Genomic DNA, 15,588 nt, shown 5'->3' with positions numbered 1-15,588 from the left:
CTCCGTGGCACCCCCAATATCCCACGGGCACCTTCCAGCACCCCACAGGACCCGCGTGGGACCCTAAAGGTGTCTCCCATGGCACCCCAAGGTGCTCCATGGCATCCCTTGGCACCCTACAGCATCCCCACAGCACCCCATGTCACCTTACGGCATCCCCACGGCACCCCAGCTTTCCCCTGCCCCGCTCCCTCCCCACCCCTGGGTGCCAGGCTGGGCCCCCCACCCTGTGTCGGGGCCCCCCCAGCCAGTCCCGCTCCCCCCGCAGCACGGAGTCACCCCACGGGACTCAGAAACGTCGCCTTTATTGCACGGCCGGGACATGCGGGGCCTCCCGGCGCCGCCTAGAAAACGTGGAGATCGCTGTAAAAAGGGGGGGCTGGAGCCGCGGGGCCGGGGGGCAGCAGCCGCCCCCCCGGGGAGACCCACGGGAGGGACCCAGCAGTGGGGGGAACACTGTGCTGGGGGCTGCCAGCACGGGGGCACCCACTTTGGGGCAGAACCACCCCAATTGGTGCTTCCCGGGGGGGGGCAAGGCAAGGAGAGGGGGAGCGGGGCTGGCACAGGGTCGTGGGACGGCTGGCACGGCATGGCATGAGATGGCATGGCACGGAGCGACATGGCGTGACACGGCATGACATGGCACAGCGCGGTGTGACACGGTGTGACACGGTGTGACACGGCACAGCCAGCCCCTGCCTGCCTCCCTGCCCCACGCTGTGGCTGCAGAGCACGGGGCACACACGCAGGAGCTCGCACACCCGTGTGCCATGCACACACATCCCCATGCACGCACACACCCCGCAGCCGGGCCCACGTGCACCCACACCCACGTGCAAAATCACCTGTGCATGAGCACACACCTGCCACACACGTGTGCACCCCCACACACACGCAGGGGCTGCTCCCGCTGTTCCCGTGCCTGGCTGGGGGGGGCCGCGGGGCCGGGCTGGGTCTCCACCCCCTGCATTTGGCATTTCGTGGCTATTCCCGGGGGGGACAGGGGGGTACAAAAGCGCCCCAGGGCTCCGCGGGTCCGTAAGGCCACGGGGACGGGGGGTGGGGGCGGGCACGGCCCCCTCACAGCTCCAGGTCGGTGCCGCCGGACGACGGCTTCAGCGGGACGGAGTCGAAGCCGTCTGGGGTGCGCTGCGGGGAGCAGGGACACTGAGGCACTGGGACACCCCCACGCCGGGGACAGACACCCCATCCCTAGGACACCCCAGGACATCCCCACCCCCATCCCCTGGGACACCCCCATCCCCTGGGATGCCCCTGGCCTTTGTGACACCCCTGTTCTTGTGGCACCCCATCCCCTGGGGCATCCCCATCTTTGTGATGCCCCCAGTCTTCATGACAGCCCCGTCCCCTGGGACGCCCCCATCCCCATGTGTCTCCTCCACCTGCCCCGTGGCCGTGCCCCCCGGCGGGCGCCCACCTTGGAGGTGAAGGCCTTGATCTTGCCCAGCAGCGACTTCTTGCTGGCGAAGATGAGCTCGTCCTCGGCGTCCTCGCCCTCCATGATGGCACAGCTGTCGGGCGCCGGCAGCTCGCTCTCCTTGGCCGCCGCGTTCATCACCAGCTTGGAGTATTTGTACTCCAGCCTGGGGACCCCCGGCCCCCCGTCAGCCCCGGGAGGTGAGGGGGGGACCTCACGTCCTCCTCCTCCACCCCCTGGAAGCCCCCACTCACTTCTGGTTCTTCTTCCAGAAGTAGGCAGCCAGGGCAGCCAGCAGCACGGCCACGCACGTCCCCACCGAGACCCCCACCTTCAGCCAGAAATCGGCGCTGCGGCAGCTGCGGACCCTCGGTGGGGGCAGGCGCTGCCCCCCGCGGCACAGCCGGGGCTCCCGCCACACGTAGGTGGTCCTCTGTGTGTGTGTGGGGGGACACAAGGGGCTCAGCGGGGCGTCCCCGTGTCCCCACAGCCCCTCACAGCCCCGCGGTGCCCCCGTACCTGCAGGCCGCCCTGGCAGGCACCCACGATGGCGCGGAAGTGGCCGGCGGAGCAGCGCGGGCAGCCCTCGGCCGTCGCCCACAGCAGGTGGAAGGTGCAGCCGTCACAGGTGCCCTCGGGGCATTTGCTGGGGACACGGGCATCGAGGACATGGGGGTGGCTGTCCCCAAAGCCGCCCTCCCCAGGGCAGTGCTGTGTCCCCAGCAGTGGCACCCGCCACTACAGCACGGGGGACACGGGGGTGGCTGTCCCCAAAGTGAGGATCCCGAGTGCCACCCTCCCTGTGGCACTGCAGTGTGTGGGGACAGGAGCTGGGGGGCATCGGGGGAGGGATTTAGCACCGGAACCTCCCCTGCAGTGTGGGGCTGTGAGGATGCTCCTGTGTCCCCAGCCACCCCAGTCCCCAGTGGTGGCACAGCATAGAGGGACAAGGGGGGGGCTGTCCCCGAAGCCGAGGACCTGAGGCTGCCCCCCTTCCTCTGGCACTGCGGTGTGTGAGGACAGGAGGAGCTGGGGGGCTGCGAGGATGCTCCTGCCCCCAGCCCGGTCCCCAGCTGTGGCACCCACCCGGGCACGGTGGGACACACACACAGGGTATGGGGGTGGCAGCTCCCACAGCAAAGTCCCCAAGGACACCACCCTCCCTGTGCACAAGGACCACAGTGTCTGGGGACACCTGGGGGGCAGAATTTAGGGCTGGCTCCCCGCTTCCATGCTGCCACCTGTGTCCCCAGCAGTGTCACCCACCTGGGCACAGCCAGGCTGCCGGTGCCTGGCTGCAGCGGGTCGCAGCGCAGGCGGATGGTGGTGGCCCGGCCCCCGCTGCATGACTGCGTCACCTCACTGGACCTGTGGTGGCACCGGAGGGCGGGGGGTCAGTAAGGCCCCTGGTCCCCCTCCCACACTCCTGGGGGCTTGGCCCCCTCCCGACCCCACCTGTAGAAGAAGATGATGTCGGGCAGCTCGGGGTTGGCAGGGGGGAAGAGCTCGGGGGGCGCGGTGATGCCGTCCAGCGTGGGGCTCGTGGTGACACCTGTGATGGCAGCAGGGTGACGCTGCGTCCCTGGTGCCGGGGGTCCCAGCACCCGTGGGTGCCAAGAGCGCCTGCAGGTGCTGAGCGTGCCTGGAGGCTCGCCAGGGGCTGGGGCGAGGATCAAGGAGAAAAGGGGGCTCTATCCGCTCACCCACGACGCGGTCAGCCAGGCTGACGGGCTGCGAGGACACCACCGCCCGGTAGCCCACCACGTCGGAGGGCACCACGATGGCCTGGCACACGTGGGACGTCACCACCCGGCCCGCGCTCCCCTCATCCGGCAGCCGCGCGTCCGTCACGTTGTCCGTGCACGAGGCCACCTTCCTGCCCTGCCGGCGGGGTGGGCGTGTGACACGTGGCAGGGACACCGCATGTGCATGTGCAGGCAGGGCTGTGTGTGCGTGTGTGTGTGTGTGCGCATGCACGTTTGGGGTGTGCATTTGCACGACCATGTGCACGTGTGAATGTGCATGCCCATGTGTATGCATGTTGCCCTGACTTTGTGCAAGTGAACACGAGCATTTGCACAAGTGTGCTCATGTCCACATGCAGGACACACTCACTGTGAGCGTGTGCTTGCAGGACCGTGCGTTTACACACGTGTGTTTGCACAACCACGTGCCTGTGGCCATGTGCATGCAGGTGTGCTTGCATGCCTGAACGTGAGCACAATTGCATGACTACGCATGTGTTTGCACAGCCGTGCACGTGGCTTTGCACGTGTTTGTACAGCTGTGCACACACACGGTGCACACAACTGCCCACACACATCTGCACGACCCCACGCACCCACGTGGCTACACGCCCGCGTGTCCCCCCCCGGCCCCGTGCCCACGCCCGCACGCCTCCAGCGCCGCACTCACGCGGTTGCCGCAGAGGCTGATGTTGAAGTGGTGGAAGTACTTGAGGCCCTTGGAGGTGAAGCTGGGGCCGCTGGCAAACGCCGTGCTGGTGGCCAGCGCCGAGAAGTCGTAGTGCAGCGTGCGGCCCGGCAGCGCCAGCGAGAAGCTGCAGTTGTTGTAGCAGAGGGAGCGGACCTGGCCGGGGGGGGCACTCAGGGACCGCTGGGGGGGGCTGGGGTCACCCAGCCGGGGTCCCATCGTGCCACCAAGATGCGATGGCCAGAGGGGCTGGTGTCACCCACTTGGGGACGTCCAGGGAGGGTAACAGCCCTGCAGGGCTGGGTACTGCCAGCTACTGGAGCTATTGGGGGCAGAATGGAGAGGGGATGGTGCCCCCCCTTGGGGACCTAGGAGATGGTGCACCAGGGGCTGGTGTCAACCACTAGGGGCTGGTGCCACCCCCTCGGGGATGGCCAGGGGCTGGTGCCCCCCTCTGGTGCCCAGAGCATGGCCCATCTGGGATGCCTGGGGTCTGCTGTCACCCCTGGGGATGCCACCCTCAGGGACAGGTGGGGACAGTCACCTGGTTGCTGTGGGTGCCTGGGCCGCAGGGCTGGCAGGTGGGGGTGCTGCCGGGAGGGTGCCCCTGCAGGTAGGTGCCGGGGGGACAGGGCTGGCAGGCACCGGTGGCGTGATCCAGGGCATGCCCGGGGGGGCAGGGGGCGCAGGCCCCCCCTGGCTCAGGGGCGCAGCGTCGGCAGAAGGAGGCCACCCCGCCCAGCACGTTGGTGATGTTGACGGAGTAGAGCTTGGCCACGTCGCTGGTGTACCGCCGGCCCTGGCACCAGGAGCAGCCGTCAGCATCACCCAAAGGGACACCGCCGGCCCCGTCCCTGTCCCCAGCTCACCGCCTCGTGGTAGGGCGTGCGCTGGAACGCCCAGGTGAAGCTCATGGTGGCGTTCTTCTCCACCACGTAGGTGTACGACTGCTTCCCCTTGGGCCCCGTCCACGTCTCCACTGGCGTGTTGGTGCGGGAATTGACACCCTGCGGGGACACAGGGGGACGTGGGACACCCCGCGGCCTGGCCCCACCACCCCACCGCCACCACTCACCACCATGAAGTAGAGCTCGCAGCTGACGCTGCACATGGTCTCAAACACAAAGGTGATCCTGGCCACCTCCTTGCTGTCCCCATCCTCCAGCGCCGGCTGCGGGGGACTGGGGACGCAGGGGACAGTGAGGACCACTGCTCACCCCACGGCAGTGCCACCATCCCCGTGGGGACGTGCTCACCTGAAGCCAGGCACCACCAGTGTGAGGATCATGAAGTCGTTGTCGGAGGCTCCTGCTGCCGTGTAGATGTAGTCCCCAGCCACCTCCCAGCCTGCAAGGACGAGGTGACGACTCGGCGAGGTTCCCTGCTGCCCGTGGGGACGGGGAGGGGACGGCGCCTACCAGTACCTGCCATCCCCTTGTACTCGAAGTTGATGCCGCTGAGCACGGTGGTCTCCATGTTGGGGGGCAGCACATTCCACCACTTGTACTCCAGCCCCAGCACCGGCTCGGTGCCGGCCGGGCAGCGGACGCAGCCTGGGGACACCAGGGACAGCCCTGCAGGGGGGCAGAGCCCACGGCCCCCCCCCCGAGGTGTGAGGGTGCCCGGACACCACACGGGACGGCCCCGGGGACCTCCTTACCTGAGCCGTTGGAGTAGGAGCCGTAGGGACAGGGCTCGCAGGCGCTGCTGTTGCTTTTGAAGAAACCAGGGTTGCAGGGGGGGCACTTGGTTTTCACCCCCGAGGGGGGCAGCTGGGCTGCCTGCGGCAGCTCCTCGTTGCAGATTTTCGGCTCTGCCCACTTGAACATGAGCTGGGTCTGGGCAGGCAGGGGCACAGGGTGAGCTGGCACCGGGAGGGCGTGGGGCCAGCACACGGGGACCCTAGGGACCAGGGCAGGGGGGGCGGTGGGGCTGTACCTCCCCGTTGGCATCGCAAGCTGTGTGCGTGTAGAAGTAATCCTTGTCCGTGCAGGGCGGCCGCACCTTGCAGGACGCGGAGCCTTGCTCTGCCGGGCGGTGACAGCGGTGAGGTCCCCAGGGGGCACCCCGGGATGTCCTCCATGTCCCCGCGGGGACATCCCTCGGAGCATCCCCCTGCTATCCCCGAGCATCCCGGGGCTGCAGGGGCAGCGGGGACGGGGACACGCGGCTCTCACCCGCGTAGGTGGCCGGCTCGCAGGGCTGGCAGGCGGTGGCGCCTTTGCTGGAGAAGGTGTTGGCGGGGCAGAGCTGGCAGAAGGAGGAGCCGGCGGCGGCGGCGTAGGTGCCAGGTTTGCAGGGAAAGCACTCGGAGGTGTAGGCGACTCCTGGCAGCAGGAAGGTGCTCAGGGTGGGGTGGGGCACAGCGGGAGCCCCCCACCCTGTGCCCACCTACCTGTGATCCCGATGTTCCTCACCAGCACGGGCTTGGGGACCTTGGACCACACGGAGAAAGCCGTGGTCCTCCAGTAGAGCACGTTGTTGCCGCGGCTCAGCTCCACCTGGGGGGGGAGCGGGGGGATCCCAGTGATGGGGAGGGGCTGGAACCCACAGGGGGTCACGGCACCCACCCCTGTCTGCCTCCACCGACCCTCCCCTTTGTGCCCTCAGAGAGCATCTCCCTGTGCTGGGGTGACAAGGGACCTGTGAGAGATGACAAATGACCCCAGGGGGCTGTGGCGAGGGACCCTTCGGGGGGGCTGTGACAAGGACCCTGGGTGGGAGCCCTGGGGGGGCTTCCCCAAGGGGCTGTGCCGTGGATCCCCCTGTGCCACCTCCATCCCCCATGCTCACGCTGTGGAACTCCCAGCCCTTCTCCGTGGTCCGCATCCAGCGCGACTCCTCCACCGTGGGCTGGCACTGGTCGTTCTGCACCTGCGGGGACAGGGACGGTGTCACGAGGGGGACACCCCCTGTGAACCCGGGACCCCTGCCCTGCACCCCGCACCCACAAAGAACTCAAAGACGATGCTGCTGTCGGGGTAGATGTACTCGAAGGAGACAGTGCCCGACTGCTTCAGGTTGACGGCGTACATGAGGGTGGCCGTGCACTCGTCCGTGTTGGAGGCGATGTAGTCACCCAGCGGCACCCACGTCGACCTGGGGCAGGTGACACAGAGCAGCATGGGGTGACACGGGCTCCGTCCCTGGGGCATCTCGAGGTCTGAACCTTGCTGTGGCCAGGATGCTGGAAAAAGGGCAGTGGGGACAGGTGACAGCCCTGGGAGGCCCACGGGAGCAAAACGTGACCCAGGGCACAGCACATGAAAGCACAGGGATGGAACAGCACAAGGTGCTGCTGCTGCACCTGCAGGTTGCTGAGGAGGCAAGGAGTTTAGGGGTGTGCAAAAGGGCTGGGGGAAATCCAGTGCGGGGTAGCTCCGGATGCTGGGGAGAACCCAGGGGACGTCACAGCGTGGTGACAAGGGGACGTCCCCCTGCCAGCCCGCCCCTGGTGCTGCCTCAGCCAAGTGGGCTGAGACGCGGGTGGGCTGCGGGAGGGGGATCCTGCAGCACCGGGACCACGGGTGAATAATTAAAGGCTGCTGGAAGTAGGTTACATTTGCAAGCTGCATCGACGCTGCGGCGCGTGGCAGGCGCAGGCTGCTGGCACGGCGGGCGGCGGGGCTCGACGGCTGCTGCCGGCACTGATCAAAGGCCCGCGGTGGAAAACAAAGGCACCGCTCGTGCGGCAGCAGCGGGGAGGGCCCCAGGCACCAGCTCCCTCCGTGACGGGGGCTGCGGACAGGTCCTGCCATGGGGCTGCAGCCAGGACAGGGTGGGACGAGGCTGCTGGGATGTCCCCTCCCCGCAGCTGGGCTGCTTCAGGGCTGCCAGGGATGGGCAAGGAGGGAGCAGGGGGGCAATTTTCCATGCATGGACGTGTCCCGAGCACACTGCAGCCCCTGGGTGTCAGTACCCAGGCAACAGCCGGGCAGGAAGCCCCCAGAACACGGCCGGGGCCACTCACGCCGTGCAGTTCTCCACCGTGTCGCCGAAGCTGTCGTCGACCTCCAGGTTGGTGGCGATGTTGGCGAAGCCGTGGGGCACCTCGTCCCACTCGTCGAAGCGCACGCCAGTGCCCAGCGAGTAGGTGCCCTCGGCACAGGGCTTGCACGACTGCGCCTTCATGTCGAGGAACTCACCTGCCTTGCAGGAGAAAGCTGCCCGCGTGCAGGGGGGGCATCAGCGTCACCGCTGCCCCCTCCCACCGGTGCTGCTTTGGCTTCACCGCCCCCAGCTCTGCTTTCCCAGCGGGACCCCCCCCCAGCCCTGTCCTGAGCATCCTGCACAGCCCCCAGCAGGAGGGAGAGCAGCCCTGGACGGGTGACTTTGGCCATGCCACTGCCTTACAATGCAGCACATGGCAGCTGGGAAGGGACCCCGGGACGAAACGAGGTGCGGGCCAGGCACAGCCCCCAACCCACCCTCTTCAGAGGGGCTTCTGTCTGCCCCACGGCATCCCAGGGACGGCCCCGCTGTAGCCATCCGTGTGCCGCACCAACAACTCCGTTAATGAGTGTTTATTGCTAAGGAGCAGCTGGATCCTGCCGGCGCCTTTGAAGGCACCGCGTTGCCACCAGGCTTCCGAGAAGCCGCGTTTCGGCTCGCAGCTGCTCCTCGGGAGGAAGGCTCAGCCTTGTCCCCCCCGCCCCTCCCCTTTCTGCTCCACTTTTACACCCCTGCTGATCATCCAAAGCCCCCCTACCGCTCCTGCACCCCAACCTTACAGCACTCGGTGCCCTTGATGGGGTCCGGCAGCCCGGTGCAGAGTCCCGGCGTGTGCGGCACGGCCACCCTCCACCGCGACCCCGCGCTGTCGCACGCCGTGTACTCGTAGTGGTACTCGGACTGGAAGAGAGAACGCACAGGAGAGCTGGGACCCCATGGGGCCGGATCACCCCCCCATGTGCCCACCCCGTTGCTCTGAACATTTCATTTCAGCTGCTGCAACGCCTCAAGCGCGCTGGCTCGAGCAGCTCAACCATGCCGGACTCTAGGGACCGTGCACGTGGCGGGCAAGGATGCTGGGGACAGGGGGATGCTGGGGACAGGGTTAGGCAGGACGACATCCCCCAGCCCTGACATCTTCCCCACAGGGTGCCAAACCCCCAGAGGGCTGTGGGGACAACCAGGCCACACACCTGTCCCCCGGCTGTCCCCAGGGGACGAGCCATCCCCAGCACAGCGAAGGCACCCGGCGCTGCCAGCCCCTCTGTGGGCAGCCATGGCACCAGCACCGCTCCGGTGCGGGGACAAGGGACAGCTGGTGCCATCACCGTGCCACCTCTGCAGCACAGACCCCAAGGGCTGGGGGACCCCTGGCCCTGCTCTGGAGGCAGCCGGGCCCTGTTTGCCTTGGCGTGGCCGCGGCACGCGTTGCTCATTAAACACGCTGCCGGATGCACCGTCCTGCTCAGGAGCCGCCCAGGCTGCAGCCGGGCACTGGGAGAGTGCACAGGGACAGGGGCACGGGGAGGGGGGGGGACAGGTTGGTAGCACCCCCTGGGTGGATGCATGGGGCTGCTGAAGCGCAGAGCAGCCGGCTGCATCCTCCCTGTTAGGAAATAAGCCGCCAGCTGCCTCCCAACCGGGACTTGCTCAAGGCCGGGAGGAGGCGACGCTGGAGGCAGGCGGCACATTCAGTCCCCGAGGCCAGGTCCGGCCGCCCGGTGCTCACCGTGCCCACGGGCAGCTGGCGGGGGCGAGGCAGCGGCACCGCAGCCCCCCCGGCCCCTCCAGAGCACGGAGCCGCAGCTCAGTGCCGGCAGCAGACGCGGGAGCGTGGCAGGTTTGTGCAAAAACAAAGCTTTGATGTTTTCTACCAGCACGAGGCAGCGGTGGGGGGACGCAGAGGCGCTGGCAGCCCCCAGCCCCCCAGATTGGGCATAGAGGAGGTGTCTGTGGTGCTGCAGGGGCCGGTTCTTGGGGACACGGGGGTCCCTATGGCCACGGGCAGGACGGGGGCACCCTCACACCGCTCTGGGCAGCCCAGAGCAGAGAGCAAGCCCCGAGCATCCGACGTCACAAGTGCTCGAGGCTCTCTGGGGCTCGCACCTCGGTGTTTTCCTCTCCCCAAACTTTGCACCCCCCCCCCCCCGGTCTCAGCGCATGGCTGGCAGCGTGAAGCTGTCAACAGCAGCGAGTCGCTCGCCTTCACCCGCTGTGTGCTCATTAAAGCCAACTCCATCGACCCAACTCAGCCCCGGGGCGGCTGTTCGGGGCTGAGGACCCCAGGTGCTGCCACGAGCCCTTCCTAGCGAGCGATGCCCAACTGGCAGGGACAGGCAAGGGGACAAGGGACAGGGGCGAGGGCAGAACCTCGCTGGGAGCAGCCCCCCCAGCGCCAGCACCGGCTGCAGCCCATTGTTTCCAGCTCTGGGCCGTGGAACAAAAAAAAATAAAATTGGATCACAGCAAAAAAGAATGGCCCAGATGAAAAGCAGCCGCTGGAGCGGGGGGGGGGCAGCGGGGAGCACACGGGGCAGGGAGCCCCCCCCAGCAGGTGCCCTGTGCTGCTGGGTCGAAAGGCAAAGAGCTGCCAGGCGGGGAGGGAGATGTGGAGGCGGCGAAGGACGGCGCTGGTGGGGCTGGAGCTGGGGGCAGCTGAATGCCCCCCCCCAGAAGGTCCCTGTGCCCGGCACCTCCTCGAGCTCACCTGTGCAGGACGCTTTGTGCCGGCCGGACCCGAGATAAGAGCCGTGCCGTGACCGCGTGCCGGCCTGGCAAAGGCGCACGGGCGAGGGGACGCGTGCCCTGCTGCCACCGACACCACGGGGCAGGGCTGGGGACCCCGCTGGTATCCCCCCGGGGGGGCAGCGATGGGGGCACCGGGCACCGGGCTGCGACGGGGCGAGCCCCAGAGCCCCCCCAGCAGCGGAGCCCCAGCCGGGCCCCGTCCCCGAGGTCCCCGCCGCTGTCACCCGTTAAACCCCGCTCCTCCCGGCTGACAGCTGACAGCGGCCCGGAGCCGCCCGGTCCCGGTCCCGCACCGGGGGCCGCTCAGCCCCGGTCCCGCGTGGGACACGGCGACAGCCCCCCGCGCCCTTCCCGTTACGGCCCCCCCAGCCCCCCCCTCCCGCCGGTACCTCCTTGCAGACGTGCAGCCGCTCCCCGGCGCGGCCCGGCGGCACGGCGGCGGCGGCCACGCACAGCGCCAGCAGCAGCCGCCGGGCCCCGGCCCCGGCCCCGGTCCCGGCCATGGCGCAGCGGCGGCGGCGGCAGCGCTCGGCCCCGTGCGGGCACCGGCCCCGCGGCCCCGCCCCCCGCCAACGGCCCCGCGCGCGCACCTGCCGCCACCTGCACCGCCCCCCGCCCCCGCCCCCGGCACCGGGCACCGGCACCGGGCCCCGTCCCCCGGGGCATCGCCGCCCACCACCCCCGGGGGCGGCACCGGCACCGGGCGTCGTCGCCCCTCGGGAGCCCGGTGCCGGGCATCACCCCCCGTGCCCCGTCCCTCCCGGTGTCCCCGTGTCACGGCGAAGCATCCCCGCCGTGTGCCCCCCCCCACACCTCCTCCACGCACCGGGCAACCCCGGTAACGGCCCCGCCCTCGCAGCCGTTACCGGGCAACAGCCGCGGCAAGCACCGGCCCCGCCATGGAAGGCGGCGGCGCCGCCGCGTCCCCGCCGGGCCCCCCCCGGCCCTGGAGCCGCCTCCACGCCACGCCCGCGCGGTGCACCCGGGACCACGGGTGAGTGCCCGCTGCGTGCCCCCCGCTGCCGCCCCCCGGCCCCGGTGCGGCGGCTGAGCCCCTGTCCCGGTGCAGGGCCCCCCGGCAGCCGGAGCAGCCCCCGGAGCCCTCCCCGCGGTGCTGGGTGAGCCCCAAGAAGGAGTCGGTGCACAGCATCCAGGGGGGCATCGGTACGGGGGGCACCGGGACGGGGCGGGCGGCACCGGGAGGGGGCGGGGGCTACCGGGACGGGGTGGTTGCGGGGTGGGGGGGTGTGACCCGGCTGCCGGGGGTGCCGCGGTGTCCCCGGCCCGGTTGCGGGGACGCGGGGGGGCGGTCCCGGTGCCGCCGCCACCCTTGTCGTGTCGCCCCGCAGAGTGCCCGCACAGCGCGGCCACCAACAGCGGCTACTCGCGCAAGGCGGACGGCGGCTTCTTCTCCCCGTAGCGCCGCAATAAAGGCCCGGTGCGGCGCGGTGCCGGCGGGCGGATCAGAATCGCGGCGCGCTCAGGGGCCGGCCGCGGGGCCGGGCCTCGCCTATCTGATCGACTCATCCCGCCCGCCCGCCGCACAGCGCCCGGGGGCTTCGCGGCGCGGCTCTTCTCATCTCGGCCGGGGGCCGATCAAATAAGATCAACGTGTAGGCGGCGGCACGCGCAAAGCCCACGCGCACACACACACACACACACACACTCACGCCCCCCTCCACCCACGCACACGCAGCCCCCACCCGCACACGCCCGCGCTGCCGCCGCTCTGCGTGCGGCCCCGCCCCTCCCCGCCCTTTTATAACCTCCGCCCCGCGCGGGGCACGCCGGGTAGCGGGCAGGCCCCGCCCCGCTACCGCACGCCTCCTGGCGGCGGGAGGACCGCTGAGCCCCGCCCCCACCCCATGCCCCGCCCTTACCTCGGAGCCCCGCCCACCACGAGCCGCGCCCCCCGCACATCCCATGCACGGAGCCCCGCCCCCTCCCACGGAAACCCCGCCCTCCCCTGGCTGAGCCCCGCCCACTCGATCGGAGCCCCGCCCCCTCCCCACAGAGCCCTGCCCGTTTCACAGAGCCCCTCCGGCTGAGCCCCGCCCCCTCCCACGAAGCCCCGCCCACACAACGCGAGCCCCCGCCCATTTCCCCGTAGCCCCGCCCCTCCCCGAGGCCCCGCCCAGTCAGGTCCCTGCGTGCAGCTCGCTGCTTTATTGGCCGGGCCCCGTCGCACCGGGAGCCCCCCGCGCCCCCCCCGGCCCCGCGGGTCCCCCCCGGCCGTGGGGAGGGGCCGGCGGCACCGGGGGCTGCGTCCTGCCCGGGAGGGGGCCGAGCCCCCCGGCCGCTGGCGGCGGAGCAGCGGCACCAGCACCGGGACGGGGGGCACGGGGGGCTTCACTTGAGGGCCAGGACGTAGAACGCCATCAGGACGCAGGACACCGACACAAAGGCGTGCAGCCGGGTGCCGATCACGGCAGCTGTGGGGGGGGAGAGATGGGCACGACCCCCACGGCCCCACCCCGTGCCCCCAGCCCAGCCCCATTGCCCCCCTCCCACGTCCCCCTCCACCCTGCAGTGCCCCCAGCCCAGCCCCACATGTTCCCGTCGGGACCCCAACGCCACCGTCCCGAGCCCACGGAGCAGCCCCCCAGCACCCCCCCTGTGCCCCATGCCCCCAACCCAGCCCCCAGCCCCACCGCACCCACCCGTGTTCCTGGCCGGGAACCCCGTGCCCCCAAACCCAGCCCCCAGTGTCCCCATCCAGGCCACCACACCCCAGTCCCAGACCCCAGTGCCACTACCCCCACCCTGTGCCCACAGCCCAGCCCGCAGTGCCCCCATCCTGGAGCCCCACGTCCCCATCCCAGCCCCATGCCCCTGTCCCGGTCCCCATGTCCCCATCTCCCCACCCCAGGCCCCGTGTCCCCATCCCACACCCCAACACTGCCGTTTCTGTCCCACACCCACAGCCCAGCTCCCTGTGTCCCCACCCCGGGACATCCCATCCCATATCCCTGCCGCAGCCCCATGTGCCCCTCCTGGTCTCACGTCCCCACTGCAGCCCCACGCCCCCAGCACCCTATCCCCACATCCCCATTGCCGCCCCATCCCCCCTGCAGCCCCACATCCCCATGCCATGCCCCCAGCCCCACGTCCTCATCCCACAACCCTGTGTCAGAACCCCACGTCCCCAGACATCCCCCCTGCAGCCCCGTGTCCCCATCCCATGCCCCCAGCCCTCTGTCCCCATCCTGGAGTCCCATTTTCCCTATCACATGTCCCCAACCCATGTCCACATCCCAGAGCCCCGCGTCCCCATGTCCCCATTGCCGCCCCGTGTCCCCATATCAGAACCCCACATCCCCAGATGTCCCCGTTCCAGCCCCACACCCCCACATCCCCCCTGCAACCCTGTGTCCCCATCCTATGCCCCCAGCCCCATGCCCCCCATCCCAGAGCCCCATGCCCACAGTCCCGTGTCCCCATCCCAGAGCCCCTTGTCCCCTATCCCATGTCCCTTATCCCATGTCCCCATCTCAGAGCCCCACGTCCCCATATCCCCATTATCCCCGTGCAGCCTCACGTGCCCACTGCAGCCCCATATCCCCATCCCATGTCCCTATCCCAGAGCCCCGTGTTCCCCATCCCCAACCCCATGCCCCCAGCCCCGTGTCCCCATTCTGGAGCCCCACATCGTCCCCATGTCCCCACTGCAGCCCCATCTCCCCATCAGAGCCCCACGTCCCCAGATGTCCCCATGCCAGCCCCACACCCCCACATGCCCCCTGCAGCCCCTTGCCCCATCCTGGAGCCCAGGTCCCAGCCTCCCCATCCCAAAGCCTCATGTCCCCAACCCCTGTCCCTTGTCCCACATCCCCATCCCAGAGCCCCATGTCCCCAGGTGTCCCTGTCCCAGCCCCACGCCCCCCCCGCAGCCCCATGTCCCCATCCTGGAGCCCCTGGTCCCCTATCCCACATTCCCAACCCACATCCACATCCCGGAGCCCCACGTCCCCATGTCAGAACCCCACATCCCCTAATACCTGCCCTGCAGTCCCGTGTCCCCATTCCATGCCCCCAGCCCCATGTCCCGATCCCGGAGCCCCGTGTCCCCATCTCCCAACCTCATGTCCCCAGCTGTCCCTGTGCCAGCCCTGTGTCCCCAACTGCTGTCCCCATCCTGGAGCCCCATGTCCCCATGTCAAAACCCCACAGCTCCAAATGTTCCCCCTGCAGCCCCACACCCCCCCTGCATCCCCATGCCCCCATCCCACGCCCCCAGCCCCCTGCCCCCCCCCATAGCCCCCCGTCCCCGTATCAGAGCCCCACACCCCCAAACGCCCCCCCTGCAGCCCCGTGTCCCCACCCTGGAGCCCCACGTCCCCCGTGCCACGTCCCCAAGCCGCGTCCCCGTCCCAGCTCCCCGTCCCATCCCACCCCCCCGGTGTCCCGGCCCCGTCCCCCCCTACCCTTGTAGCAGACCCCGCCGAGCCCCCTCCTCTCTCCGTGCAGCCAGGCGCGGAGCCGCGGCACCTTCCGCAGGTAGGCGCAGGTGCACACCAGGAGCAGCCCGAACACCAGCAGCCCGTCCAGCGAGTACACTGCGGGGCACGGCTGCGTCCCGGCACCGCCACCGGCACCGGGCACGGAGCCCACCCCCCCGCTCTCCCGCCGCCCCCCCCCCCCCGCTCACCGTTGGTCATGGCGGCCCCGGGGCCCTGCCTCAGCGCCGCCCCGGCCCCGAGCGCTCTGCGCATGCGCGCGGCCGACGCCCCGCCAGGAGCGAGCGGCGCGGCCCCGCGGCTCCACCGAGCGTCGGGAGCGCGCGCTGCGCCCCCCCCCATCTCCTTCACGGTCACCCCCCCACACACACACACACACACGGGGGGGCTCCAGCCCCGTGAGGCCTCCCCGGGACGGCCCCCGGGGACAGGACGGGCCCCGGCGGGCGAACTCGGTACCGAGCCCAGCGCTGCGGGTGCAGCCGGGACCCTGCGAGCCCGAGCAGCGGCTGCAGAAACGGCTCCGGGGGGCGGGGGAGGCCCCTGCTGGCCGCTGACCCC

At 70.2% G+C, this 15,588-nt stretch overlaps 2 protein-coding genes across 2 annotated transcripts; both read right to left on the bottom strand.

The window, feature by feature from the left end:
• Positions 1–949: 949 nt before the first annotated feature.
• On the bottom strand, positions 950–8,723 carry ELAPOR1 (endosome-lysosome associated apoptosis and autophagy regulator 1). Its single transcript, XM_084301822.1, has 21 exons — positions 8,602–8,723; positions 7,842–8,034; positions 6,823–6,970; positions 6,665–6,745; positions 6,267–6,372; positions 6,049–6,198; positions 5,810–5,898; positions 5,532–5,709; positions 5,296–5,424; positions 5,128–5,218; positions 4,947–5,052; positions 4,741–4,878; positions 4,416–4,670; positions 3,854–4,027; positions 3,142–3,319; positions 2,894–2,990; positions 2,705–2,806; positions 1,958–2,084; positions 1,693–1,871; positions 1,439–1,604; positions 950–1,149 (listed from the first exon to the last, which is right to left on the bottom strand). The coding sequence occupies exons 2-21, from the start codon at positions 8,000–8,002 to the stop codon at positions 1,081–1,083; spliced, it is 2,724 nt and encodes a 907-aa protein (XP_084157948.1). The 5' UTR covers positions 8,003–8,034; positions 8,602–8,723; the 3' UTR covers positions 950–1,080.
• Positions 8,724–12,721: 3,998 nt separating this feature from the next.
• On the bottom strand, positions 12,722–15,289 carry TMEM167B (transmembrane protein 167B). The gene is made up of 3 exons (XM_084301906.1): positions 15,219–15,289; positions 14,995–15,126; positions 12,722–13,002 (listed from the first exon to the last, which is right to left on the bottom strand). Exons 1-3 carry the CDS (start codon positions 15,280–15,282, stop codon positions 12,920–12,922), a joined length of 279 nt encoding a protein of 92 aa, XP_084158032.1. The 5' UTR covers positions 15,283–15,289; the 3' UTR covers positions 12,722–12,919.
• Positions 15,290–15,588: the final 299 nt, after the last annotated feature.

This window comes from Netta rufina (assembly GCF_964035555.1).
Source record: "Netta rufina genome assembly, chromosome: 26".
Lineage (NCBI taxonomy): Eukaryota > Metazoa > Chordata > Aves > Anseriformes > Anatidae > Netta > Netta rufina.
Note: the sequence above shows the minus strand (reverse complement) of the source record. Positions and strands in the feature narration are given on the sequence as shown.

Bases quoted from the DNA above. Each gene is read 5' to 3' on its own strand.
- TMEM167B (XM_084301906.1), bottom strand. From the start codon at position 15,282: ATGCGCAGAGCGCTCGGGGCCGGGGCGGCGCTGAGGCAGGGCCCCGGG. The intron at 15,127-15,218 runs GTGAGCGGGGGG...CGTGCCCCGCAG, and splicing joins CGGGGCCGCCATGACCAACG to TGTACTCGCTGGACGGGCTG. The intron at 13,003-14,994 runs GTAGGGGGGGAC...CCCCCCCCACAG, and splicing joins CGGCGGGGTCTGCTACAAGG to CTGCCGTGATCGGCACCCGG.
- ELAPOR1 (XM_084301822.1), bottom strand. From the start codon at position 8,002: ATGAAGGCGCAGTCGTGCAAGCCCTGTGCCGAGGGCACCTACTCGCTG. The intron at 2,991-3,141 runs GTGAGCGGATAG...CTGCCATCACAG, and splicing joins CCTGGCTGACCGCGTCGTGG to GTGTCACCACGAGCCCCACG. The intron at 1,872-1,957 runs GTACGGGGGCAC...ACACACACACAG, and splicing joins CCTGCCAGGGCGGCCTGCAG to AGGACCACCTACGTGTGGCG.